General features: G+C 43.0%; 1 protein-coding gene across 3 annotated transcripts in view; it reads left to right on the top strand.

The window, feature by feature from the left end:
* Nucleotides 1-46: 46 nt before the first annotated feature.
* BORCS5 (BLOC-1 related complex subunit 5) overlaps nt 47-25,526 on the top strand; it is a 106,738-nt gene continuing 81,258 nt past the window's right edge. For 2 of the 3 annotated variants that reach the window (XM_007967697.3, XM_037990335.2), the window contains exons 1-2: nt 183-531; nt 4,493-4,636. In XM_007967697.3, the coding sequence (XP_007965888.3) occupies nt 474-531; nt 4,493-4,636 (202 nt within the window). In that variant the 5' untranslated portion in view covers nt 183-473. Of the gene's footprint in view, nt 144-182; nt 532-4,492; nt 4,637-25,526 lie in introns of those variants that run through there. The other variant, XM_007967698.3, reaches the window with a different exon arrangement.

The raw sequence follows: 25,526 nt of genomic DNA on the forward strand, positions 1-25,526 counted from the left end.
CGTGGCCCTAAGTCGCAGGAGGGGGTCTCTCCGCCCCTCCCTCGGGCCGGGGGCGGGGCCTCCTAACCCGGAACTGACGGTCGGGCGTAGCCTGCACCGCCCATCTGCATCCCGGAAGGAGCGAGCTTGCGGCGCGTGAACCAGTGAGTGAAAGCGGCGCCGCCCGCCGGCCGCAGGTGCGGCAAAGCCAGTGTCATCTGCAGGTTCTCTTAGGGCTCCCGGAAAGGAGGAGGGCGAGCCGCGTGCATTCGCGCCGCGCCTCCTTGCGTTTCTGTTCCCCAAATAGGGCCTCTCCCCCCGCCGCCCAGGCCCCTGCGTGGGCTGGACGCGTCAGCCCCACACATTAGCCTCGCTGCGCCGCCCAGACTCTGCCTTGCCTCCCCGTCCCGGTCCCTGGCCCCTGCCCTGTCGCCCGCCGCCGGAGCGGTGACCGCCCGGCCCGCCGTTCTTCTGCTGCCATCGCTGCCGGCATCATGGGCAGTGAGCAGAGCTCCGAGGCCGAGAGCCGACCCAACGATCTGAACTCCTCAGGTCGGTGTCCTAACCCACCCCCCTCCAGCCCGCCCTGTCTGCTTGCAGAGCGGGCTGCCTCCCAGACTAGTGGGGTCTGGGACTGCGGACGGGAACGCACAGAAAAAGCCCTCACCATGTTACTAGGGGAAAAAAAAAAGTCACCATCTGTCCTGGTCTCGATTCCCCTGATGGAAGTGCCTGTGACTGCAAGCTAAGCCAGCGTGGGCGCCGGTGCCCATTATTTATTTTCAAAACAGCCGTTTCTCCCAGCTACAGCCTACTGTTTAAAAGACGACCTAATTAATTTTTGGCTCTAGTGCTCATAGCTGATGTAGTGAGATTTGGCTCACACAGTGGATGGATTATAGGACCTCTAAGAACAGGCTGTTTCTTAAAAACGGGTGTTAGAGGTTCCTTTTCTGAAGGGATATGTGATAGGTGTCCACTTATTTGAACTCTTGAGTGCAGAGGTCTCCAGAAACAGCTTTTTCTTCTCAGAAGGTGTCTTGGTCCCTTTTCTAATCTTATAGAGGTTGACCAGACTGCAGGCTCTGGTGTTTTCCATTGTTGTTCCCTGTCCATGAATTTTAGATTCCTCTAAGCGTTTGAGACAAGAATGGGAGGATTATTGTGTTTGCGATACAGTGAGTGTTCAATACATAAAACAGCTGATGTTTAATTGAGGACCATTTGCTGCTTTTTTTTGTTACCCACGCAGGCCAGGACAGCTGGGAGTGCTTTGGGTAAGCTCCGGGGTTGCTAATGCAAATTGGTTAATCCGGGTCCTAAAAAGAGTCCCCGATTTTTAGAAGTTCTCTTTCTTGATAGGATTTGTAATTCATAAATAGGCAAGCTAATAGATCTAAGGGTGTTTCACTTTGAAGTGTGACCTTCAAGACTAGTTCAGACCTACATTCTGGGGGACTGGATTGGGGCAGCTTTGAATGGTGGGCAGCGTCTACTAGCTTTGCTACGTTTTTCTATTTCCTTGGAAGGCCCAGAGTGTCATATTTGTTGTAAGAAATATAATCATTGTGACATCTGACATTCTTGCCTCTATGGCAGGGCAGAAACATATTTTGGGGGGAAGCGGTGTGGCATCTTTTTAATATGCTTGCTTGCCCATGAACCAACAGCATTTGCGCATTTCCGATGTTAGAATTTGCCTATTCCCCCGGGCGCGGTGGCTCAAGCCTGTAATCCCAGCACTTTGGGAGGCCGAGACGGGCGGATCACGAGGTCAGGAGATCGAGACCATCCTGGCTAATACGGTGAAACCCCGTCTCTACTAAAAAATACAAAAAACTAGCCGGGTGAGGTGGCAGGCGCCTGTAGTCCCAGCTACTCGGGAGGCTGAGGCAGGAGAATGGCGTAAACCCGGGAAGCGGAGCTTGCAGTGAGCTGAGATCCGGCCACTGCACTCCAGCCTGGGCGACAGAGCGAGACTCCGTCTCAAAAAAGAAAAAAAAAAAAACAGAAAAAGAATTTGCCTATTCCCCTGTGCCAAGTACTTTACATACATTTACATAGAATTTTTGCAGTAATCCCATTTTACAGATAAGGTAGTAGAGGCTAGCTGGAATGTTTCGAACTCCCCTTTGCTCTGGCATCTGGGGAAGGAGGAATCACAATTTATAGCAGGAAAGATTTCTGGCATGGCTTTTGTAAAATGCTAGGTAAATTACCAAAACAGGTAAAGAAATATTTCTTGAAAAGAAATAAAAGCAGCAGAGATTTTTCTAAAAAAGGGAATGCCAAGCTTCCGGAGATGAGCTTCTAGGAGAGAGTGGTTCTGTGGCATCCCTGGATTAACCTTTGAGATATGACTATAATGAGCCTGGGAATATTACCTTCTAGAGCATAAAACACTTTAAAGATTCATTCATGCCCCAGTCTGGAAGATATTTGGGGGAGAGGATGATTTCTTGGTCCAGGGAGTTCTTTATAATATGAATCACTTCCCTCCAAATGGATTACTTTCTCCCAAGGAACCTGAATTGATCTCCCCCTTTGTCCTCCAAATTTCTGATTTTTGCCTCAGCCTAGAATGGACTTACTGGCTATTTTTGCCCTGGACTAATGCTATAATTTTAAGAATGAGGGGGCTGAAGTCCTAGCTACTCAGGACGCCCAGGTGGGAGGATTGCTGGAGTCCAGGAGTTTAAATAATAAACTTTTTTTTTTGGTGGGGACAGAGTCTCACTGTTGCCTAGGCTGGAGTGCAGTGGCATGATCCTGGCTCACTGCAACCTCTGCCTCTCAGGTTCAAGCAATTTTCATGCCTCAGCCTCCTGAGTGGCTGGGATTACAGGGACCTCACGCCTGGATAATTTTTGTATTTTTAGTAGAGAGAGGGTTTTACCATGTTGGACAGGCTGATCTCGAACTCCTGACCTCAAGTGATCCACCTGCCTTGGCCTCCCAAAGTGCTGGGATTACAGGCGTAAGCCACGGTGCCCAGCCACCTTGACTTAAAAAAAAAAAGGAGGCTGAAGCCTCTGGAATAGGCCAGTCATTTGGGGGTTGAGACCAGGGTTTTTTCCTGGACTTAACATAGCTGGCTTGATGTGGTAGGGTGGATAGACAGCTTTGCGACTCCAGTGTCGCAGAGATGGGCCTTGTGTACCAGTAACTTAGAGACCTCTAATTCCTTTCCTAACTTTCTAGCACTGCTGACTTTGGGCAAGTCACAGTTAAATTTTGTACCCTTTATTTCTCGTTTTAGAAATAGGGATATATATATGTCAAGATATCAGGATAATTAAAGAAGGAGAAAATGAAAACAATCTGCCTATACTTTTATGTGCTGAAAAAGAAAACGTTTAGTTACGAAAGAAGTTTATTCATGTTATATAATCCCGTAATGGGCCAGGTGCGGTGGCTCACACCCGTAGTCCCAGCACTTTGGGAGGCCAAGGCGGTTGTATCACGAGGTCAGGAGTTTGAGACCAGCCTGGCCAATATGGTGAAACCCCACCTCTACTAAAAATACAAAAATTAATCGGGTGTGGTGGCATGTGCCTATAGTCCCAGCTACTCAGGAAGCTGAGGCAGGAGAATTACTCGAACCCAGGAGGCGGAGGTTGCAGTAAGCGGAGATTGCACCACTGTACTCCAGCCTGGCAACAGAGTGAGGCTCTGCATCAAAATAAAATAAATTCCTGTAATGTCTGAGGGTTTTCGTTGTTGTTGTTGTTTTGTTTTGTTTTTTGAGACTGTCGTTCTCTTACCCATGAAGTGGTGTGATCATGGCTCACTGCGGTCTTGACCTCCTGGGCTCAAGTGATCCATCTCAGCTTCCTGAGTCGCTGGAACTATAGTGTGCACCACTACATCTGACTAATTAAAAGAATTTTTTTTTTTTTTGTAGAGACAGGGTCTCACTATGGTTGGTCTTGAACTGCTGGACGCTGGTGATCCTCCTGCCTCAGCCTCTCAAAGTGCTGAGATTACAGGCATGAGCCACCACGCCCAGCCCGAGGTGGTGGTGTTTTTTTTTTTTTTTTCCACAACAGACTCTCGCTCTGTTGCCCAGGCTCGAGTGCAGTGGCATGATCTTACCACACCCCAACCTCTGCCTCTTGGACTCAAATGATTCTCCTGTCTCAGCCTCCTGAGTAGCTGGAATTACAGGCACCCGCCACCATACCCTGTTAATTTTTGTATTTTTAGTAGAGACAGGGTTTCGCCATGTTGGCCAGGCTGGTCTCAAACTCCTCACCTCAGGTGATCTGCCCGCCTTGGCCTCCCAAAGTGCTAAGATCACAGGCATGAGCCACCATGCCTGGCTCCAGCCTGAGTTTTTAAAAATACTATAGAAAATAGTTTCTATAATTCATCCCCGCCACCCCAACCCCAACTGCAAGATAACTACATTGTATAAAATTATTGTTTTTAATCACTACACCGAAAACTGCCTTGGTGAGGCAGAGGTGCCTAACTAATACGCATCTCCTAAGCAGTGTAACTTTATTTTCAGTGACTCCTTCACCAGCCAAGCATAGAGCCAAGATGGATGATATTGTGGTTGTAGCTCAGGGCTCCCAGGCCTCACGGAACGTCAGCAACGATCCCGATGTCATCAAGTTGCAAGAGATTCCAACCTTCCAGCCCCTTCTGAAAGGTAAAGGATTGCATTTTGTTTTATCTGAACTTGCTGGAGAGATTTGTGTAGCCCTACTACTTTCTTTCTACGTATCCATTTATTTTGCTCTCTCATCTCCTTTAGGTCTTTGTTTAAATGGCATCTTCTCAGTGAAGCCTTTCTTGATTTCCCTTATTAAAAATTGCAGACCTTTCCCTACCTGTTTTTCTCTATAGCCCTTAATTATCATTGACCTATTGCAAATATGTTTACTGTCTATATTTCTGTGCTAGAATGTGAGCTCCATGATGGCAGGTATTTCCTCTTTTGCTCACTGTTGAATTCCCAGCACTTGAAATAGAACCTGGTATAAGATAGGGACTTAGTAAGTGAATGAATGAGGTCGAAAATGGCCCTTTCCTGTTATATTCCCATGAAAAGATTTTCATTGTTATTTGTGATCTGGACAGTGGGTAGACTAGTTCAGATCCGTAGAGAAAATCTCCATCACTACTGATACACTTGTAATTAATCCTGGCAGCTGTTTTATGTGAGAGTGTGTGTTTGAAAAGAGAGATTATCCACCCAGTTAGCATATATTGTGGTAGTTACCTTTTGACACCAAGGCCACAACTTTATTATTTTCGTGTCTCCATTAAGTGGTGGAGATGATTTTATATTAACTGGTGTTTCTGCTGTAAGAGTCCTTTAGTTCCCTCCTCCCTCACCCCCACTAAAGATTAGGAAATAATGAACATAAGGCCCTGGTTTATTTAACTTGGTATAATACAATGTAAAACATCTTACATTTACATAGCTATTTGTATTAAGAGGTCCCTCCTCATACACATATCATCCCTTTAATTCTTACATCATTAAACGTGTTTCAGTGATTGGGGTGAGATCAGGCAGCTGGCATATAGAGAGGTTGAACTTGAACCTTCTTCATTGATGTCAAATCTTATGTTACACTGTTCCACACTATTTAAAAAACAAAAACAAATGGTGCTTTATAGGTGATCCATATATTGTCTTATTCTTACCAGTGCTTCATCTGTTTCATAGATAAGGAAATACAAGCTTTCAGTTTCTTCCCTACAGACCTCAGGGTTAGACTTTGGTAAACATTCTGACTTTTATGTAAAATAACACTATATATATATATATATATATATATATATTTTTTTTTTTTTTTTTTTGAAACAGAGTTTTCGCTCTTGTCCCCCAGGCTGGAGTGCAATGGCGTGATCTTGGCTCACTGCAACCTCCGCCTCCTAGGTTCAAGCGATTCTCCTGTCTCGGCCTCCTGAAGTAGCTGGGATTACAGACGCCTGCCACCATGCCAAGCTAAATTTTTTTTTTTTTTTTTTTTTAGTTGAGATGGGGTTACACCATGTTGATCAGGTTAGTCTTGAACTACTGACCTCAGGTGATCCACCCGCCTCGGCCTCCCAAAGCGCTGGGATTACAGGCGTGAGCCCCCTCGCCTGGCCTATTTATCTTCTTAGTTTTCATGATTTTGAGGAATAATGTGATTCTCTAAAGAAGCTAACAATAGTAGGGCATGGTGGCTCACACCTGTAATTCCAGCACTTTGGGAGGCTGAGGCAGGAGGATCACTTGAGTCCAAGAGTTCAAGACCAGCCTGGGCAATACAGTGAAACTCTGTCTTGACAGTTAATACAAAAAACTACGCATGGTGGCACGTGTCTGTCGTCCTAGCTACTTGGGAAGCTGACATAGGAGGATCGCTTGAGCCCAGGAGGTCAAGGGTGCAGTGAGCAGTAGTCATGTCAGTACACTTCAGCCTAGGCGACAGAGTGAGATCCTGTCTCAAAAAAAAAAGTCCGCTGGGCATGGTGGCCTATAATCCTAGCAGTTTGGGAGGCTGAGGTGGGTGGATCACCTGAGGTCAGGAGTTCGAGACCATACTGGCCAACATGGTGAAATCCCATTTCTACTAAAAATACAAAAAATTAGCCGGGCATGGTGGCACGCGCCTGTAATCCCAGCTACTCAGGAGGCTGAGGCAGGAGAATTGCTAGAACCCGGAGATGGAGGTTGCAGTGAGCCGAGATTGTGCCGTTGCATTCCAGCTTGGGCAACAAGAGTGAAACTCCATCTCAGGGGGAAAAAAACCACAAAAAACCCACAAAAATCTGCATATAACTTTCAACTTACCCAAAACTTGACTACTAATAGCCTTCTGTTTGCTAGAGGCCTTACTGATAGCAGAAACAGTTGATTAACACATATTTTATGTTATATGTATTATATACTGTATTATTACAATCAAGTAAACTAAATAAAAGAAAATGTATGACACAAATTATAAGGAAGGCCAGGCGCAGTGGCTCATGCCTGTAATCCCAGTACTTTGGGAGGCTGAGGAGGATGGATCACTTCAGGTCAGGGATTCGAGATCAGCCTGGCCACCATGCTGACACCCCATCTCCACTGAAAATACAAAAATTAGTTGGGTGTGGTGGCATGCAGCTGTAGTCCCAGCTACTTGGGAGGCTGAGGCACAAGAATCGCTTGAACCCAGGAGGCAGAGGTTGCAGTGAGTTGAGATCATGCCTGGGCGACAGAGTGAGACTCAGTCTCAAAAAAAAAAAAAAGAAAAGAAAATTAAAAGGAAGAGAAAGTATATTAACTATTCATTGAGTGGAAGTGGATCATCAGAAAGATCTTCGTCATTGTCTTCACGTTGAGTAGGCTGAGAAGGAGGAAAAGGAGGGGTTAGTTTTGCTGTCTTAGGGGTGGCAGAGGCAGAAGAAAATCCACATATAAGTGGACCCATGTGGTTGAGACCCATGTTGTTCAAGGATTAACTGTAATTCGTTTTATGATAATCACTAGTAGGGGAAATATATAGGAGAAGACTTGGTGTTAAGGGAAGCTAACCTCAGATTTGAAGTCATCACTGAGGGCTGGGCATGGTGGCTCATGCCTATAATCCTAGCTCTTTGAAAGGCCGAGGCGGTTGGATCACCTGAGCACAGGAGTTTGAAACTAGCCTGGCCAACATGGCAAAACACTGTCTCTACAAAAAGTACAAAACTTAGCTGGGCATGGTGGTTGGCACCTGTAGTTCCAGCTACTCAGGAGGCTAAGTTGGGAGTATCGCTTGAGCCCAAGAGGTGGAGCTTGCAGTGAGCCAACATTGCATCACTGCACTCCAATCTGGGCGACAGAGCAAGACTCTGTCTCAAAATAAATAAATCATCACCGAGTGCCGTAAAAGTGAATAATTAATGTGATGCAGTTAATGCAATGCAACTGGGCCTGGTTTCATTGATAAATGAGTTTTAACTGGGACTTTGCCACCAACTATTATGTTGTCTGACTTTGTTTTTCCACCTCTTTGAGACTTGGTTATTAAGAACATTGAGAATAGGTGTAGGAAGGAGGAAGGCTAGTAAGGAGCAGGTTACAGGAAGAGGTTATCTGGGATTTGGTTAAGGAAGGTAGAGATGAGATCATGGCTCACTGCAGCCTCAACCTCCTGGGCTCAAGTGATCCTCCCACCTCAGCTTCCAGAGTAGCTGGGACTACAGTGTGCACCACCACACCCGGCTAATTAAAATGCATTTTTATTTTTTTTGTAGAGACAGGGTCTCACTATGTTGCCCATGCTGGTCTCAAGCTCCTGGACTCCAGTGCGCCTCCTACCTTAGCCTCCCAAAGTGCTGAGACTACAGGCATGAGCCACCATGCCCAGCCCAAGTTTTAAAAAATACTATAGAAAATAGTTTCTATAATTCATCCCGTCACTGCACCCCCACTTGATGAGAATGGCATGAATCTAGAAATGACAACATGTGGCTGTGGCCAGACTACAGCAAGCAAAAAGCCAGTGAGCATTTAAGGCAATGCTCATGTTTCACTTGTGAAGACGAAACATCTTGGGCCGTGATTAGGAAAGATAGTCAAAGGGGGTAGGAATGATAAGTGTAATTATGATAATAGTATCTTATCCCCCAGGCTTCTACATAATAGCTATTGTTCTTTCCATTTTTATAGATTAAAATATTGAAGCCTAGATAGCTTCAATTAATTGCCTGAAGTCTTATGGCTGTAAGTGATTGCACATTTTAAGATTGCATCAGGGCATAGAATGAGACTTCGTTTCCAATTCTAGCAAAGCCCATTATAGAAATCACTAGGATATACAGGAACTAGCGTGGTGGGTATGAGGTTGTTTGGGTTTTTAGGTGCAGCATTTGTTGCAGAGCCTCCTGCTTTGACATTGTTCTGCCTGATAATTAAAAGCCCTGCCCTCTGCCTCCTGGGCTGCTTCAGGGGCCACGCATCACTGTCGCCTTTATACTCTGATCTCTTTTTCCCCCTTTCCTGCTTTCAGGATGAGGCCATTCCTCAAAATAGTAAAAAGGCCACACAGTGAAGGCTGTACCCCCCAGGTTTGATTTCAGAAAGCTTTTATTCAACTTAATGACAGTTTATTCTTTCAAAACAATATATTCAAGTATTACACAGAGTTCACTATTGTTTCATAATGTCATATGATGTAATGCTAATGCTGGTGGGTGATCTGCAGAGGCAGTGGCTGGGCGAGTTTGGGGCTATTTGTATGACTGAGGTAATGTTTGCATTTTTAATAAGCAAGCAGATTCTTTCTTTGGCCTTAACCCTTTTGCATAAATATACCAGAGTATAATTTATGCTCCATAATCCAAATAGCTCTTCCTTTTTTTGATCAAAGGGATTTCTGTTTTTCATAGCAATGTCTGAATTAGTAATTTATTTTGACATGTAAAGCATTTTATAGGAAATTAAAGATTAGAAAATTAGAAAGTAGCCACAAATGGCTGTGACAGAACACAAAGACAAAATAGTAGATTTGATGTAAGTTAGCAAGATTCCAAGAAGTTAACAAACCCTGTATAGATTTCTTACTTGAAATTCAACCACTTATATTTTTTAATGAATCCCGCTCTATTGTATGTCATTCCATAGAAAGGAAATATTTGCAGAAGTAATATTGTTGATGTTTTATATATAAAAGTTACAAAAATAATTATTCTGTGGACTCTTAGTAGATGAATATATGCATATTTACACACATGCGTGCATGTGACATTCTTTGCAACTGAGCTATCATTTTTGTTACTGACCTTGGGTACAACATAAGAGATTGTCTTGCTGCCTAAGGAAGAGACTGTCTTTGTTAGTAACAAGGATGATCAAACATATACAGTGTAGATACTGAAATGATACTAAGCAACTTTATTGGGAGTTTGGTGTTTGGTTGTTAAGAACATGATACATGTGAAGTAGATTTTGATAATTAAAAAGAGCCTGGGGCTTTCATAGTGGAGCCAAATCTCATGGAACAGCAGTGAAAGCTTTCAAATCACAGGGAACATTGAGAATTAGAGCTTGAAAGTGTAGCTAGGGGAGAATGAAGCAATGGAAAAAGGGCAATAAGGAGAGCATGATGGAGCTAGGTTTCAAATGACCAGTTTCTTCACATTCTTCTATCATCTGGACAAATAAAAGTCTTAGCATTCATCAGATGTCTGCCTCTACCAGCTGTCAGACCTTATCATTGCATTGGAAAATGGCAGCCAAAGGAGGGGACAAGAGAATGGATCTTAATCAGAGCCACAGTCTTCTCTGGATGGCTTAAAGGGCATCTCTAAACCCAGGGGTAATCCTAAGTCTATTTTCCCCCAAATACCATATCGGAAAGATTGATGACTTATTCCTGATTACTTTATAGATTTGTATTTGTAATAGCTCTTCAGTTAAGCTGTTAATCATGGCTATTCAGAGAAGTGTGAGTTGTGTGTAAAAACAAAAACAAGAATAAACATAGCTGTTTACCAGCATTGAGTTAGCCTTACTCAGAAGACGGGGAAGTACTAGGTGAATGGTTGCTTTCAACCGATTGAGAAAGTGAAGCTGTCTCACCAGAACACCATTTTCCCCCTCACTCCCATAAATCTCTGTGTGCCTGCATCCATTCTTGTTTCTTTCCATTAAATCTCAGAGAGGGTATCCATGCCTTTCTCTGAAACTTAATGCCATTCTGTTTCACTCTTTCCATTTGCTGGGATTTTGCTCCTGCCTTTTTTTTATTTTTATTTTTTTGGGTCTAGCAACCAGCTTAGTGGACCTCTTTCCTCTTGTTGGAATATATAGCTTTTCCCATCTTAAAAACAAGACAAACACTTTCTTTCGATTTAGTTGCCCTCCTGGCTACCGTGCTTTCTCTTTTCTCATTTCTGCTGCTAAACTTACTGACTTCATGGCCGCTATATGCTGTCCCTGCATCTTTGATACCTCTGCCATTTGGGAAGTTCCCCTGGATAGGCTCTCATATATATAATTTCATCCATATTTGCTGCTTTGGAGGATTACTAGTGTTTTCTTTTCATGCTTGAAGTTATTTTCTCAGTTCACATCCTCCTCCTCTTTTCCATATTTAATACAGATTTCCATCCCACTTGTTAAAACTCCCTTCCTTTAGCTTGTGATACCTCCCCACCCAATGGTATTCTGTTTTTCTTGTTTCTTTTTAATCTACTCATTAGTCTCTATTCCTCTCTGCACAGCATTTTGCCTAGTGTTCTTTTGGAAAACCAAGATTCTAAGGAGCTTTAAGTATTCTGAAATATAGACATCAAGATGATCGTAAGTCTCTGTCATCAACTTCAACTTTTTTTTCTTTTCCTTTCTTCTTTTTTTTTTGAGATGGGATCTTGATCTGTTATCCAAGCTGGAGTGCAGTGGCACGATCATAGTTCCCTGCAGCCTTGACCTCCCAGGTACAAGTGATCTTCCCACCTCAGCCTCCCAAGGAGCTGGGACCACAGATGTGGCACACCTGGCTAATTTTTTTTTTTTTTTTTTAATTTAGAGATGGGGTGTCACTTTGTTGTCCAAGCTGGTCTCAAGCTCCTGGGCTCAAGCAAACCTCCCACCCTGGCCTCCCAGAACACTGAGATTACAGGTGTGAGCCACTGCACCTGGCCAGCTGCAACTTCTTGTTCTGTTTGTCCAATGTCTCGTTCTGTTTGTCCATAGTCACTTTAAATTCAGCATGTTCCATCTTCCACTTGTGTATTATGTATTTATTCATTTTATTTATTCAACAAATACTGAATCTTCTTAGGCGAGTAATGTGCACTTGAAAAGAATGTGTTCTGTAGTTAATGGCTGTAGTGTTCTATAAATATCAATTAGGTCAAGAAATGGTGATCGTCAAATCTTGTCCGTCTATATTGATTTATTTCATTAATTTGATCACTTAATGAAAGAGGTATTCAAATATCCAGCCATTTTTGTTAATTTGTCTATTCCGTTTATTCCATTGGTTTCTACTTTGTATGTTTTGAAAGTCTGTTATTAGGCATATATGCATTAATGATTATTATATTGATCCATCTCTATGAAAATGTCCTATCGATGTGTTATTACCCCTGTCTTGTAATTTGTCTTGTATCAATATAGCCACTCCAGCTTTCTTACACTTAGTATTTGCATAGTATACATTTTACTATTCTTTACTTATTTTTATCAATTTATGTCTTTATATTTAAAGGGCATCTCTTGTGGACAGCATATAGTAGGGTCTTGGTTTTGTATCTAGGCTGATAGTCTGCCTTTTAATTAGTGTGTAAATTGATATGGTTGGATTTAGGTCTCCCATTTTGCTCTTCATTTTCTTTGTTTTCTTTTCTTTTTTTTTTTTTTTTCTTTTTTTGAGACGGAGTCTCGCTCTGTCACCCAGGCTGGAGTGCGGTGGCGCGATCTCAGCTCACTACCAGCTCCGCCTCCCAGGTTCATGCTGTTCTCCTGCCTCAGCCTCCTGAGTAGCTGGGACTACAGGTGCCCGCCACCACGCCCGGCTAATTTTGTATTTTTAGTAGAGACGGGGTTTCGCCGTGTTAGCCAGGATGGCCTTGATCTTGTGATCCACCCATGTTGGCCTCCCAAAGTGCTGGGATTACAGGCATGAGCCACCACGCCTGGCCTTTCTCTTCATTTTCTATTTGTGCTGTGTGCTTTTGGTTACTTTCATACTCCTTTCCTCCTTCCTTTGGGTCAATTGCATTTTTTTTTTTTTTTTTAGTACATATTCCATTTTAGTTTCTTTTTTGGCTTTTTAAGTTATACTCCTTTGCGTTATTTTTTAGTGGTTGCTCTTGAGGTTACAATATAGTCTGCATTTATCATAGTTCATTTAGAATTACTATTGTATCACTTCATGTAAAATGTAGGAACCTTTCAATGGTGTGGTTTCATTCACCCCCCAACTTCTTTTGTTTTTGTTTTTTTTTAAAGAAAAAGTCTTGCTCTGTGGCCCAGGAGGGAGTGCACTGGCACAATCTCAGCTCACTACAACCTCTGCCTCTCCAGTTCAAGTGATTCTTGTGCCTCAGCCTCCCGAGTAGCTGGAACTACAAGTGTATGTCACTATGCCTAATTTTTTTAATTTTTAGTAGAGATAGGGGTTCTCCATGTTGGTCAGGCTGGTCTCGAACTCCTGACCTCAGGTGATCTGCCTGCCTCGGCCTCCAAAAAGGCTGGGATTACAGGCATGAGCCACCACGCTTGGCCCACCTTCACTTCTTTGTGCTATTGCTTTCATGTATATTGCATCTACATACGTTAGAAATCCCATAGTGGTTTTACACACACAGACACACACACACACACATGTTTTTGTTTTAAACAATAATATATCTTTTGAAGAGATTAAGAGAAGAAAATAACTATGTATAGAATGTGATGTTTACCCACATAGTTAACATTTCCAGAATTCCTAATCCCTTTCTCCAGTTTCTATTTGATGTCATTTATTTTTAGTTTAAAGGACTTCTTTTAGCATATCTTGCAGTATAGGTCAGCTGGAAAAAAGTCCTGTTTTTATCTATCTGAACATTTTGTTTGCCCACTTTTGTTATAAAGTCATTTTTTGGGTGTAATTACTAAGTTTTTGAAGAGATATTGTGAGACTCCATGAAATCTCATTTTTTAATCTACCTTTATTTCATTAGTTATAATATCTATTGATGATTCTTGCTTGAATTAATTATGCTGTGATGGCTACCAAATAACTGTTTTCTAATTTTTTCATTCCTGCTACATTTATTAGTTTATATTCTACTGGAAGGAATAGGTTTCTCATCTCCCCGTTTATTTATTCAAATCAGTGTGGAACAGTCAACTCCTATTTTATCCAATGAGTTGTACGTAATCTGTTATTATCATTATTTCTTTTCAATCTCAAAATGTTCCAAAATAGGCCAGTGACAGCATCTTCAATCTAACTTACTGTGTCCTTTTAACATATTCCCCTTATTCTTTGAAAATATCTTTATTTTCCGGCACAATATAATGTTCCAGACTTACCTTGTTCTTCCATGGCCCCAGCTCTAGAATCAGGCATTTCTTAAAGGAACCCTGGCTCTTTTAATGGAGGGTCGTATTTAGAATCCATTTCCAGACCTTCTCAGAAGATTGAGCTAGGGAATCCATAGATACACACCCACACATTTATACCTATGTTTATTTTTATATGTTCATATATTTGACAACACGATCTTGCCCTTTCACGCTGGCTGGAGTGCAGTGGCACAGTCACGGCTCACTGCAGCTTTGACCTCCTAGGCTCAAGGAATCCTCCTACCTCAGCCTCCCAAGTAGCTGGGACTGCAGGTGCATGCCACCAAGCCCAGCTAATCTTTTTGTGTTTTTTATAGAGATGGGGTTTCCCATGGTTGCCTAGGCTAGTCTCAAACTCCTGGGTGCAAGCGATCCATCCACCTCAGCCTCCCAAAGTGTTGGGATTACAGGTGTGAGCCACCATGCCTAGCGTATATTTTCTATATATTGAAAATGATAAGTTCACACTAATGTGTTCTCTATGTTCTTTGATCCACAGGTTTGTACTTTTAATCAAATACTGTGGTCATTATGTCGTCCAATATTTTTCTGCTCCCACCACCTGCTTTTTGTGGGACTCCAATTCTATGTTAGACCACTTGATATTTTCTCACAGGTCACTGACACGCCTTTCAATTTTTATTTTTAGTTTTTTCCTTTCTGTTCTTACTTTGAATAATTTTTACTGCTGTGTTTCCCTGTTCAGTGGTCTTTTTTTCTGTCATGTCTGTACTGCTTTTAATCTCATCCAAGGTGTTTTTAATTTCAGATGCTGTATTTTTCAGCTTTAGATTCTCCCCCTTAAATGTCTTTGATCTCTCTGCTTATCATGCTTATGTTTTCCTCTACTTTTTGAACATATGAGTACTTTTATTTTATTTTATTTTATTTTATTTTTGAGAGGGAGTTTCGCCCTTGTCGCCCAGGCTGGAGTGCAGTAGCATAGTCGCAGCTCACTGCAACCTCTGCCTCCGGGGTTCAAGCAATTCTCGTGTCTTAGTCTCCTGAGTAGCTGGGATTATAGCCACCCACCGTCACACCCAGCTAATTTCTGTACTTTTAGTAGAGATGGGGTTTCGCCATGTTGGCCAGGCTGGTCTCAAACTCCTAACCTCAGATGATCCACCTGCCTGAGCCTCCTAAAGTGCTGGGATTAGAGTGCGTTTATTTTAAAATTTACTTTACTAAATTTTTTTTCTTTTAGAGACAGGACCTCGCTCTGTTGCCCAGGCTAGAGTGCAGTGGTATCACCATGGCTCACTGCAGCCTCAACCCCCCTGGGCTCAAGCAATTCACCTGCTTCAGTCCATGAAAGTGTTGGGATTACAGGCATGCACCACCACACCTGGCCTGGATTTTCTTTTATTCCTTTAAGGATACCAGACTTTATTCTGGCATATGCATATGGTTAAGTTACTTGTAGTCATTGGGACCCTTCCCATGCTTGCTTTTAAATATCGTTAGGGCTCATCTAGTGCAGTCTTTGCCTAGTTTAATTTAGCCTCACTACTAAGGTGAAATCCTTCTGAATACTCTACCTGTTGCCTTGTGTATTATGAAGTCTCTCCACGGTGGCTAGTGGGAACATGAGCTCTTCAGAAAGTGTTTGGCCTACTGCTTCTCTCTAGCTGTTTCTCCAGTCTCTGGAGTTTCACCTTACAAATTTGCAGGTGATGTTTTCAGAGATTTAAGGGTACCCTGTGCAGATCTCAAGGCTGCCCCCTTCTCTCCCATATTCTGCTGTGTAAATCCTACCCACTTTAGTTTCTGCAAACTTTGCTCTTTCTCTAACTCAGTGAGGCTGCTAGCCTTTTTTTTTTGGATGCAGAATCTCGCTCTGTCGCCCAGGCTGGAGTGCAGTGGCGCTATCTCAGCTCACTGCAAGCTCTGCCTCCCGGGTTCACGCCATTCTCCTGCCTCAGCCTCCTGAGTAACTGGGACTACAGGTGCCCGCCACCACGCCCGGCTAATTTTTTGTTGCATTTTTAGTAGAGACGGGGTTTCAGCGTGTTAGCCAGGATGGTCTCGATCTCCTGACCTCGTGATGTGCCTGCCTCGGCCTCACAAAGTTCTGGGATTACAGGCCTGAGCTACCATGCCCGGCCGGCTGCTAGGCTTTTTTTGATGTCCATCCTTCTATGGACTGAAGGATTTTGTCTCCCCCCCAGTTCACAGGTTGAAATTGTAATCCCCAGTGTGCTGTATTAGGAGATGGGGCCTTGGGAAGGGATTTGGTCATGAGGGTGGAGCCCTCGTATCTTGGGAGTCACGTCCTTACACGAAGAGGGGGAGGGAGGTTGCTTCCTCCCTCTGCTCTTAGCCATGTGAGGACACAAGGAGAAGACAGCCATTTGCAAACCAGGAAGAGTGCCCTCACCAAATACCAAATCTGCCAGCACCTAAGTCTTGTACTTCCCAGCCTCCAGAACTGTGAGAAATAAATGTATATTGTTTAAGCCATTCAGTTTATGGTGTTCTTGTTGTAGCAGCCTGTACTGACCAAGACACCTCCCTGGTCTGCCTCTTGGAAACTGCCTTTAGGTAATAAGCTGGGAAAATGGTAGGGCTTGTTTTCCTTCTATCAGGAATCAAAGCCCTGTGCTGCCTGTTATACAATATCAGAAATTAGTGTTTCTGTATTTTTGTCTGGTTTTCTAGTTGTTTATTACCGTATAATAGCAGTTAATCCTTCATAGGCAGAAGCAGAAATCCTTTAAAAAATACTTTTTAATCCATATTTTTCTGTCTAATACCACTTTTTCCATTTTAAGAGCCTCCTGCCAGCAGCCTTTAATTGGTCATTCATTTCTGCAACATATTGATAAACACCTGCTAAGTGCCTGATGTGGTCAGACAGTGCAGATACAAAAAATAGAAGACATAGTTGCTACCCTTTAGGACCTTATTGTTTTGTGGGTGATTTAGACAGGCAAGTACTCATAATATTATCATATTAGTAATACTGGCCACATGTCCCAAAGAGCAGATAAACATGGAAGATATAATTATTAATTCAGCCTGGGAATTTGGGGCGGGCTTCCCAGAGGAAGTGACATTGAGCTGAGCTTTGAGGGATGAATAGCAGGTAGCCACATAGAGAAGGCAGGGTCACAGAGGGTATTCTTTTTTTTTTTTTTTTTTTTGAGATGGAGTCTTTCTCTGTCGCCCGGGGCTGGAGTGCAGTGGCCGGATCTCAGCTCACTGCAAGCTCCGCCTCCCGGGTTTACGCCATTCTCCTGCCTCAGCCTCCCGAGTAGCTGGGACTACAGGCGCCCGCCACCGTGCCCGGCTAGTTTTTTGTATTTTTTAGTAGAGACCGGGTTTCACCGTGTTAGCCAGGATGGTCTCGATCTCCTGACCTCGTGATCCGCCCGTCTCGGCCTCCCAAAGTGCTGGGATTACAGGCTTGAGCCACCGCGCCCGGCCTCTTTTTTTTTTTTTTGAGAAGTCTCACTGGGTCGCCCAGGCTGGAGTGCAGTGGTGCAATCTCGGCTCACTGCAAGCTCCGCCTCCCGGGTTCACGCCATTCTCCTGCCTCAACCTCCGGAGTAGCTGGGACTACAGGCGCCTGCCACCGTGCCTGGCTGATTTTTTTTTGTATTTTTAGTAGAGACGGGGTTTCACTGTGTTAGCCAGGATGGTCTCCATCTCCTGACCTCGTGATCCGCCTGCCTCAGCCTCCAAAATGCTGGGATTACAGGCGTGAGCCTCCGCACCCAGCCGAGGGTATTCTTAGTTTAAAAGTCTTCTATACATATTTAAAAGCATATAATTAAAAGATGCTGGCCAGTCACAGTGGCTCATGCCTCTAATTCCAGCACTTTGGGAGACCGAGGTGGCAGGATTACTTGAGCCCAGGAGTTCGAGACCAGCCTGAACAACATGGGGAGACCCTGTCTATACTACCAAAAAAAAAAAAAAAAAGTTTAACTGGCTGTGGTGGTGCACACCTGTGCTCCCAGCTACTTGGGAGGCTGAGGTGGGAGGATCGCTTGACCCTGGGAGGTCGAGCTGTTTTCATAGCACTGTACTCCAGCCTGGGCGGCAGAATGAGACCCTGTCTCAAAAAAAAAAAAAAAGATGCCAAAAAGAATTCTTAACCAGGTCGGGCGTGGTAGTTCATGCCTGTAATCCCAGCACTTTAGGAGGCTGAAGTGGGTGGATCACTTGAGGTCAGGAGTTTATGAGACCAGCTTGGCCAACATGGTGAAACCCTGTCTCCATTAAAAACAAAAAAATTAGCCGGGCATGGTGGCGCACAGCTGTAATCAGCTACTGGGGAGGCTGAGGTGGGACGATCACTTGAAAGCAGGAGGCAGAGGTTGCAGTGAGCTGAGATTGCATCACTGCATCCAGCCTGGGTGACAGAGTGAGACTGTCTCAAAAAAAAAAAAAAAAAAATTATTAACCAAGTTTGTATTTGGGATATACTACTTTGACCTTTTTTTTTTTTTTTTTTTTTGAGCTGGAGTCTCTGTTGCCCAGGCTGGAGTGCAGTGGTGCCATCTTGGCTCACTGCAACCTCTGCCTCCTGGGTTCAAACAATGCTCCTGACTCAGCCTTCTGAGTAGCTGGGATTACAGGTGCCTGCCACCATGCCCGGCTAACTTTTGTATTTTTTTGTAGAGACGATGTTTTACCATGTTGGCCAGGCTGGTCTCGAATTCCTGACCTCAGGTGATCTGCCTGCCTCGGCCTCCAAAAGTGCTGGGATTACAGGCATGAGCCACTGTGCCCGGCCTGGAGAGGAATCTTAAAACTGTCACAGTTGGCCTGGTGGAGTGGCTCATGCCTATGATCATAGCACTTTGGAAAGGTGAGGCAGGAGGATTGCTTGAGGCCAGGAGTTTGAGACCAGCCTGGACAACATAGACCTCATTTCTACAAAAAAATTGGAAATTAGCTGGGCATGGTGGCATGTGCTGGTAGTCCTATAGTCCCAGCTACTTAGAAGGCTGAGATGGGAAGCTCTCTTGATTCCAGGAGTTTGAGGCTACAGTGAGCTCCAGTCATACCATGGCACTCCAGCATGGGCAACAGAGTGAGACCCTGTCTCTGAAACAAGAGCAACAACACAGTCATAGGTATTTAATAATGTTTAAATATTTTTTCCACCAACATTCAGTTTCGCAGAAAGCCAGTGAAATGCAAAGTGACGTTTTAAAGAATGAGTTTGGATAGATAATAATTTGCTTCTACAAACTGGTGAAAATCATCAGCAAAAGTTAGTAATCATGTTTTTTTGTTTTTGTTTTTGTTTTTTGAGACGGAGTCCAGCCCAGGCTGGAGTGTCATGGCGTAATCTCAGCTCACTGCAACCTCCGCCTCCTGGGTTCAAGTGATTCTCCTGCCTCAGCCTCCCAAGTAGCTGGCATTATAGGTGCCCACCACCACACCCAGCTAATTTTTGTATTTTTAGTGGAGACGGGGTTTCACCATGTTGGCCAGGCTGGTCTCAAATTCCTGACCTCATGATCCGTCCACCTCAGCCTCACAAAATGCTGGGATTACAGGTATGAGCTACCACATCTGGTCCGTAATCCTGTTTCTAAACATTTTTTAGCAGTGTATGAAAGTGTCAGTAAGTAAATATTTATGAATAAAAAGTCTATTTTGATTTGCAGAATTTTTGGAACAGGTGACAATTGGGATTGCTTTGCTCTTCAGTCTTTTTTTTTTTTTTTTTTTTTTTTTTGAGACGGAGTCTCTCTGTTGCCCAGGCCGGAGTGCAATAGTGTGATCTCGGCTCACTGCAAGCTCCTCCTCCCGGGTTCACGCCATTCTCCCGCCTCAGCCTCCCAAGTAGCTGGGACTACAGGTGCCTGTCACCACGCCTGGCTACTTTCTGTATTTTTTAGTAGAGACGGGGTTTCACCATGTTAGCCAGGATGGTCTCGATCTCCTGACCTCATGATCCGCCTGCTTCTGCCTCCCAAAGTGCTGGGATTACAGGCGTGAGCCACTGCGCCTGGCCTGCTCTTCAATCTTTTTTAATTGAGGGCTTTTCTCTAACTTAAAGTATCAGTATCTTTTATTTCAGTAAATCTTATGTTGTATCAAAATTAATTTTTATCAGCCATAAGAGAAGGAAAAAAATAAGTGCAACAGAGAGTTAACAGTTACATGGGCCAAAGGCAAATTGATAATAAATACCATAGGTCTTTCTCCCTATTTTGCCATTTTTTAAATAAGATGGTCTTCCTTTAGTGTAATTAAATTTATAGCAGTCCTGTGTTTAACAACACTTGTACCACTAGATGTCGCTAAACTAAAACAATCGGTAAGCTCCTTGAAACTGCTGCAACCCGGTGCCATCTTTTCAAAGGCCTTTGGTTAATAAGGCTGCCTCTGTAGCACCTGGATTTCTCATAAAACGAAGTCACAGCTTGCTTCAATCACAAGCTGATTGGAAAATATACATGTTCTGTGACATGTTAGTAATCTGGAATTACTTATTCTAATGTTTATCAAGACAGAAAAGGAAAAAACTTACTACCACAGGAAACTTTTAGTGACCTTAATTTTTTGGAGAGAAAACTATCTTCAGTCTATCACTGTACTCAAAGAAGCATTTATCATCACACCTCAGATTTCTCAAGAGTTGAGATTTTGTCCTTTTTTCCCCCCCCCCCCGCCCTGAGATAGAGTCTAGCTCTGTCGCCCAGGCTGGAGTGGTGTGATCTTGACTCACTGCAACCTCCACCTCCCAGGCTAAGCAATTCTTGTGCCTCAGCCTCCCGAGTAGTTGGGACTACAGGTACGCACCACCATGCCTGGCTAATGTTGTGTATTTTTAGTAGAGATGGGGTTTCGCCATGTTGGCCAGACTGGTCTTGAACTCCTGACCTCAGGTGGTCCATCTGCCTCAGCCTCCTAAATTCCTGGGATTACAGGCATGAGCCACCATGCCCAGCCAAGAGTTGGAATTTTGTCTTAAACATCTCGGATTTCTTAGGGCCCAGCACAAAGCTTGGCCCTTGGTAGGTGTTCAGTAAATGCAATTAAGCATTAGGGTAGTATACTAGATGTCATGGGGGGAAAAGATAGCTCACAGGTCCGGTCTCAAGAAGTCTCATTTGGGAGACAACACGTGCCCACAGCACAGGGTGTTGTGTGCGAACCGAATGAGTAGTGCATTCACTAGCTTCTGTAGTATTTCAGAGGATCAATAGCTCTTGGGAGCTAGCGATAGTGATCAAAGGTGTCCTTAAGAAAAGTATATTTAGAGATGAAAAAGTAGGACAGTTACAAATGAAGAAAGCAATGAGCCAAGGTTTAAGGATAGGAAAATGAAGGCAGTAAAGATTCAGAAAGATAAAAATTCAAGGGCCCTGAATTTAAAGCATACATTTAGGTTTAATAGTTTTTAGGGGTATTGGAGGGGACATTGAAAGATATTGGTGTGGGAAAATAATATGTTGCATGATAATTTGTAATTTACAAAACAATAGCACTTGAAGAAGAATGAATTAAAGATGATTGCTCTTTGATTTTAGAATACTTCTGTTTTAAAGTCTATTACAGGCTGGGCATGGTGGCTCACACCTGTAATTCCGGCACTTTGGGAGGCTGAGGCGGGCAGATCACCTCAGGTCAGGAGTTTGAGACCATCCTGGCCAGCATGAGTGAGACTCTTGTCCCCCCAAAAATAAATAAAGTTTACTAGAAACACTTTTATTTAAAAGAGCGAACATAGGCATAGGGCTTAGTATAGTACTTCACACTTAATAAACCCTCAGTAAATGTTTCTTGTTGATAGTAATATTATTAAATCAGGTAAAAATATTAGAGACATCCTACAAAATAACTGGTTTTCTTCGTAAGAGTCAAGGTCTTGAAAGACAAGGAACAATTGAAGAATTGTCACAGATTTAAGGAGACATGCAGTGTGGGGTCCTGGATTGGGTCCTAGAATGAAAAAGGATGTTGGTGGGGAAAAAAAGGGCACAATTGAATAGTTGTGTAGTTTAGTTGATTATATTGTATCTGCGTTAATTTCCTGGTTGTGATCATTGTATTGTAGTTACATACTGTGTTAATATTAAGGGGAAGCTGGTGAGGGTGTAGTGGTGAGATCATGACTCACTGCAGCCTCGACCTCCCAGCCTCAAGTATTCTTCCTGCGTCAGCCTCCTGAGTAGCTGAGACCGCAGGTGTGTGCCACCACTCCCAGCTAATATTTTAATTTTTTTGTGGAGATAAGGTTCTGTATGTTGACCAGGCTGGTCATGAATTTCTGGCCTCGAGAGATCCTCACACCTTTGCTTCACAAAGTGCCTGGGATTATAGGTGGGAGCCACTGCACCCATCTGGAATCCTATACTTTATGCAACTTTTCTATTTCTTTCTTCTTTCTTTTTTCTTTTTTTCCTTTGTTCTTTTTTCTTTTCTTTTTGGAGGCAAAATCTTGCTTTGTTGCCCAGGCTGGAGTGCAATGGAGCCATCTTGACTTGCTGCAACCTCCGCCTCCCAGGTTCAAGTGATTCTCATGCCTCAGCCTCCTGAGTAGCTGGGACTACAGGCACGCACCACCATGCTCGGCTAATTTTTGTATCTTTAGTATGACTACACCATGTTGGCCGGGTTGGTCTTGAACTCCTGGCCTGGAGTGATCCGCCTGCCTCGGCCTCCCGTAGTGCTGGGATTACAGGCATGGGCCACCGCACCTAAGCCTACAACTTTTCTTTAACTTCTTTTGCTTTTTGTTAACTTCTTCTTTTTGTTAACTTCTTATTCAAAAATAATAGGTTTAGAAATTAAATTTTGTTTTAGAAAAGATTACAATTCAGTGTTTGAACTAAGTTATCTACTGAGAGGTCAGATGTCAACAGAAAGAGTTTAGAATCTCCTACCCTATAGAGCTTTTAAGATCCACTAAAGCCCACTAAGCAATCCACTAAGATGGCTTAAGGCATGAATGGGTTCCCTGGAAGACAGAGAAGTAGAACCTCTGAGGTGCTCCCTTGATTAGGCTTTGTCTTAATGGAATGTTGGAGCTAGTTTGATTGTCTATCCAGACCATTAAAACTTTTTATATCAGCAGTAGGGCTGTTTTTGCCTTTGTGTGTTCACTGGAGTAGCACTTTAATTCCCTTTAAGAACTTGTCCTTTGCATTCACGACTTGGCAAACTGGTGCAGGAGGCCTAACTTCTACCCTATCTCAGCCTTAAGCATGCCTTCCTCACTGTAACTTTTGATTTAAAGTAAGATGTGCAATTCTTCCTTTCACTTGAATGCATCAAGACCCTTGTAGGGTAATTAGTTGGCCTAATTTCAATATTGTTGTATTTCAGGGAATAGGTCCAAGCAGAGGGTGAGAGATGGGGGAATGGTTGGTCTGTGAAGCAGTCAGAGCACATAGACCATTTCCCAATTTCAGTTTGCTGTTTTATATGGGTGTGGTTTGTGGTGCCCAAAACAATTACAGTGGTGACATCAAAGATCACTGATCACAGATTACCATGACAGATATCATAATAATAAAAGTTTGAAATATTGCAAGAATTACCAAAATGTGACAGACATAAAGTGAGCACCCTGCCACAAATCTTCAGTTTGTAAAAAAAACACAGTATCTGTGAAGCACAATTTTAAAAAAAATTCGAAGTGGAATAGAATGAAGTATGCCTGTATATGGAAGATGGCTTGATCTAATCAGAGATAAAAAGAGATGAATGGGCTGGGCGCAGTGGCTCACGCCTGTAATCCCAGCACTTTGGGAGGCCGAGGTGGGCGGATCACAAGGTCAGGAGATTGAGACCATCCTGGCTAACATGGTGAAACCCTGTCTCTACTAAAAATACAAACAATTAGCCGGGTGTGGTGGTGTGCGCCTGTAGTCCCAGCTACTCAGGAGGCTGAAGCAGGAGAATGGTATGAACCCGGGAGGCAGAACTTGCAGTGAGCTGAGATCATGCCACTGCACTCCAGCCTGGGCAACAGAGTGAGACTCCGTCTCAAAAAAAAAAAAAAAAAAAAAGATGAATGAGGACCACATCAAAAGTATTTCCACTTTGCAGTTAATTCTGCTCCCAGTCTCCAGTCCTAGGCAACTACAGGCCAACTTTTCTGGACATTTCATCTAAATGGAATCATACAATACATACTCTTGAATCTGACTTCCAGTTTTTGCCTATTATGAATAATGCTGCTATGAACCTTTGTGACCATGTGTTCATGTGAATGTGTTTTCTTTTGGGTAGATTCATAGCAACGGAATTGGTAGGTTGTATTGCAACTCTGTTTACTTTTACAAAACTGCCAAACTTTTTTCAAAATTACCATTTTACATTCCTTCCAGCAATATATGAGAATTCAGTATTCTCTTTATTTCTGATCATAGCCATCAGAGTGGTTGTGTATCTCATTATGGTTTTCATTTACATTTCTCTAATGATGTTGCTATTATTTTTGTTTGCTTATTAGTGAAATACCTTATTAGTGCTTATTAGTGAAATCTCTTATCCATTTTAAAATTAGGTCTTTAACTGACATTGTATTATAACAAGTTCTTTATTCTAGATGCAGTCTCTTAATCAAATATATGATTTGCAATATTTTCTCCCAGACTGTGACTTTCTTTTCATTTTTTTTTGGATTTTTTTTTGAGACGGAGTCTCACTCTATTGCCCAGGCTGGAGTGCACTGGCGTGATCTCAGCTCACTGCAAGCTCCGCCTCCTAGATTCAAGCAATTCTCCTGCCTCAGATTCCCGAGTAGCTGGGATTACAGGCGCCTGGCTAATTTTTGTATTTTTAGTAGAGACAGGGTTTCACCATGTTGGCCAGGCTGGTCTGGAACTCCTGACCTGGCTGATATTTTTTGAAGTACAACATTTTTAATTTTGGTGAAGTTCAATGTATCAATATTTTTAATAAAGATTTCTCCTAGAAGTTTTGTAGTTTTAGTGATTGCATTTAGGCCTGTGATCCTTTTTGGATTACTTTTTGTGTGTTGCGTAAAGGTCTAAGTTAATTTTGCTTTGTTTGTTTGCTTATGGTATCCAGTTGACCCTGTAACATGTATTGAAAATATTGTGTTTTCCCTTACTGAATTATCTCAGCACCTTTAAAAAATGACCATAAATGTAAGGGTTTATTTCTGGACTCTTAGGTCTGTTCCATTGATCTGTCCCTTTTTTAATTTCGTGTATTGTACTTTGGTGTTGTATCTAAAAAGTCATCACCAAATCCAAGCTCACCTGGATTTTCTGTTGCGTCGCTGCTTAGTACTTTTATAATTTTACATTTTACATTTAGGTCTGTGATCCATTTTGAGTTAATTTTTGTGAAAGGTATAAAGCATATGTGCTTTTAAAGACTATATAGTCTGCAGTCATTGGGTAGAGAGTTTTATATATGTCAGTTATATTGGTTGATAGTGTTTTTTGAGTTTTGTATATTCTTTTTTTTTTTTTTTTTTTGAGACGGAGTCTCGCTCTGTCACCCAGGCTGGAGTGCAGTGGCCGGATCTCAGCTCACTGCAAGCTCTGCCTCCCGGGTTTACGCCGTT

Source organism: Chlorocebus sabaeus, chromosome 11 (assembly GCF_047675955.1).
Source record: "Chlorocebus sabaeus isolate Y175 chromosome 11, mChlSab1.0.hap1, whole genome shotgun sequence".
In the NCBI taxonomy this organism is placed as follows: domain Eukaryota; kingdom Metazoa; phylum Chordata; class Mammalia; order Primates; family Cercopithecidae; genus Chlorocebus; species Chlorocebus sabaeus.